A 2,850-nucleotide genomic window follows, 5' to 3' on the forward strand; every position below is an offset into this window, starting at 1 on the left:
GGATATCTCATGGTTTCTTCAGGAATAATAGATAGCTTGCAGCATCAGGATTTTGGATTTTTACTTGTTGTGCACAAGCCTCAGCTTAGCATGACTTTTCCAGATCTTACTATAGTCTTTTAACAGACTTAAGATAATTATTGGGGTGCTCATAACGTTTTGTGGAGAGGACTCCCACCAGTCGTCTCGGGAAAGGTATGACAACACCTGTGATTAGGGTTCCAACGGGCTGGACGTTGTGATGAACCCTTAACCATTGTTCAAATGTTGCCCATACCCCCTCTGACTCGGTCTCTTGCCTCAGCATTCCCTAACCCGGCAACTGAGTTTTAGTCAATCAAGTTTAAATAGGACTCCCATAGTGGGACCGGGGAATGTACGGCCCGAGATGCCTATTAAACTTAGAGGTGTGTGTGTGTCTGGGGGTGGGGGGGAAGTCCTTAGTAAATCCAGATTAGAACTGGTCTGATAAATGCTGAGCTGGGTGTGTGTGAACATGGGTTGATTAACATTTGGAGCACAGATTCCCCATCATGCAGTGCTCCCCTGCTTCTCTGGTCCCAGAATTCACTGCAGTTTCTGCTTCATGCTTTCTGTTCTCTATCTCTCATTTAAATGAATGGTCATCTGGTTCCATCTCGGATGCAAATGAGACCTAGGGCAGTTGGTTCACTCTTGTCACCCTTATCTGGAGGGTCTTAGGTGTGTCTCTCACTGCACCTTAATCAGTTTCGTTTAAGTAGGGGGGGTGAGTCCTTTGTGAGTCAAACAGACTGCATCCTGTGCTAGGGTTGCCCAAGAACACACAGCTGAGATGTAACAAATGTGAGGATGGTAAGATGTGAGGATCTCAGTTGGCCTTGGGCACTATCCCAGCGTCCTCCAGATTCTCTCTGTCCTTTTCCTTTTATGTTAATATCTTCCCTGTGCGATTTCCCCAGAAGAATTGCCACTAAATAACCACTTTTCCCCATTCTGCTCAAATAAGATTATAGTGTTCAAATATGTAAGCAGAGTTAGGAATGGAGATTAAATCTCTTAATAAAGGACCAGCCCTGGATCTTCCCTAGTTAAGGGTGCTGTCAATTCTCATTACTCTTCAAAAATATCAATTTTTTGGTAAAAGTCCTATAAGTATTTTTAAATGCATTATTTATTTATTTATTAGATAGATATTCCTTTCCCAGCAAAAGTTCAAGGCAGCTTCTGATAGGAGGAAGATTAATTTACAAATGCAGGTAGAGTATTAAATGAGATATAAAACAACACCTGAAGTAACATGCCAAGTTAGCCTTGCTTCCTAAATGCCTGCTCAAATAACATATTAGTGCTTCCAGAAGATGTCCAGACTCACCCTCTGACTCCAGGTAGAAGAGTCTGATTTTGTATTAAATTCTCTCAGATTTTTTTTTAAGTCTCAAGTTATCTCTCCCAAAAATCTTTTCTGACTTGGACAGAAGTCTTGAGCCTCACATGATTCTCTTGCCTGTTTAACAGAGTGGATTATCATAAGACTGAATCTTGGCACACGAGAAAACAGGTTGACCATAAAGGGGAGAATTAAACTGATTGTGCACAAAATGCCACCAAGTATGCATGGTAAACTACCTGACACAGAGGTATCTTTCCTTTTTATTAACTTATTTCAGTTCAGCCCTCCTAGATATTGCTGGTAACTATAGAATGTTAAAAATGTGCAAACTGGAATCCACAGGTTACCACCTGTCACTTAGGTCTATGCTTTCATTGTTTTGGTGTTCTTTAAACAGACTTCTTTGTTTATGAGCTATCAATTTTGAGAGGGCTGTCTTTGTATTTTGCAGGGTCCAACCTAAAAGTCATCAGCACAATGTCTGCAGGATTTGACCATCTTGCTCTGGAAGAAATTAAGAAACGGTAAAGTTCACTTTTCTTGTAGCAGCTGTTAAATATGGAATTTACTTTTTTCTGATGTGTTCTGTCTGCTCTGTCATTTGATGAATTAAGCAGTCATGGGTTCAGTGAAACCAAACTCGAAAGGAGGAAGACTGGTTTTTAGTTTAAGTCTTGAGTTGGAACTTCAGAAGATTTTGGTTCTATTCCCTGGTTCTGCACAGATTTTGGACAAGTCACTTAGGTCCAGATCCTGAAAGACTTTCAGTGGGAGTTAGGAACCTAAATACCTTTAGGATCTGACCTTAATTTTGCAGTGTGGCAGTTTTCCATCTGTAAAATGGGCATGATAAATTTCGCTCCCTCTCAAGGGTCTTGTGAAGATAAATTCATTGTTGTTTGTGAGATGCTGCAATAATGTGGCGATAGGGTGTAATGCATGTAAGCACCTTTGTAGAAGAAATACCTGAAAGAGTTAGATACAGCACAAACAGGTTTTGATCAAGATGTAAATAAGCTAGGCAATTGGATTGCTATCAGTTATCCCTTGCAGAACACAGTGCTGTCTTTGGATTGCAGTGGGATCCGTGTGGGATACATCCCGGACATACTGACAGATGCTACTGCTGAGCTTACAGTAGCTTTGCTCTTAGCCACGTGTCGCAGGCTGCCAGAATCAGTGGAGGAAGTGAAGAAGTGAGTATTTACAGTCTAGCACTGGGCTCTTGAGCCCTGTGAAGTTCACTGTGAATCTGGAACAACCCCTGGAATGAGTTATGAATGTAGTGCTGAGCAGTATACCCCTGAAAAAGTACTCTGTGCATGAATGAGGTCAAATAGATACAGAAGAGGCCATGCATGTTACACTCGCTTTGGATTGACACTACAGTAGTTGAAATCTTGTGATCCCAGTGAGTTAGGCATGTTTATGTCTAGGCACAAACTGTAAGGCCTAAATTTCTATGCTAATGCAGGAAT

The 2,850-nt window shown here is 41.3% G+C and overlaps 1 protein-coding gene across 2 annotated transcripts in view; it reads left to right on the forward strand.

Moving 5' to 3' along the window:
- Positions 1-2,850, forward strand: part of LOC102371638 (glyoxylate reductase/hydroxypyruvate reductase-like) — a 17,843-nt gene that overhangs the window by 4,159 nt on the left and 10,834 nt on the right. For both annotated transcript variants that reach the window (XM_025201438.1, XM_025201439.1), the window contains exons 3-4: positions 1,824-1,896; positions 2,452-2,568. In XM_025201438.1, coding sequence (XP_025057223.1) covers positions 1,850-1,896; positions 2,452-2,568 — 164 coding nt within the window. In that variant the 5' untranslated portion in view covers positions 1,824-1,849. The remainder of the gene's footprint in view (positions 1-1,823; positions 1,897-2,451; positions 2,569-2,850) is intronic.

This window comes from Alligator sinensis, unplaced genomic scaffold (assembly GCF_000455745.1).
Source record: "Alligator sinensis unplaced genomic scaffold, ASM45574v1 scaffold434_1, whole genome shotgun sequence".
NCBI classification, from domain to species: Eukaryota; Metazoa; Chordata; order Crocodylia; family Alligatoridae; genus Alligator; species Alligator sinensis.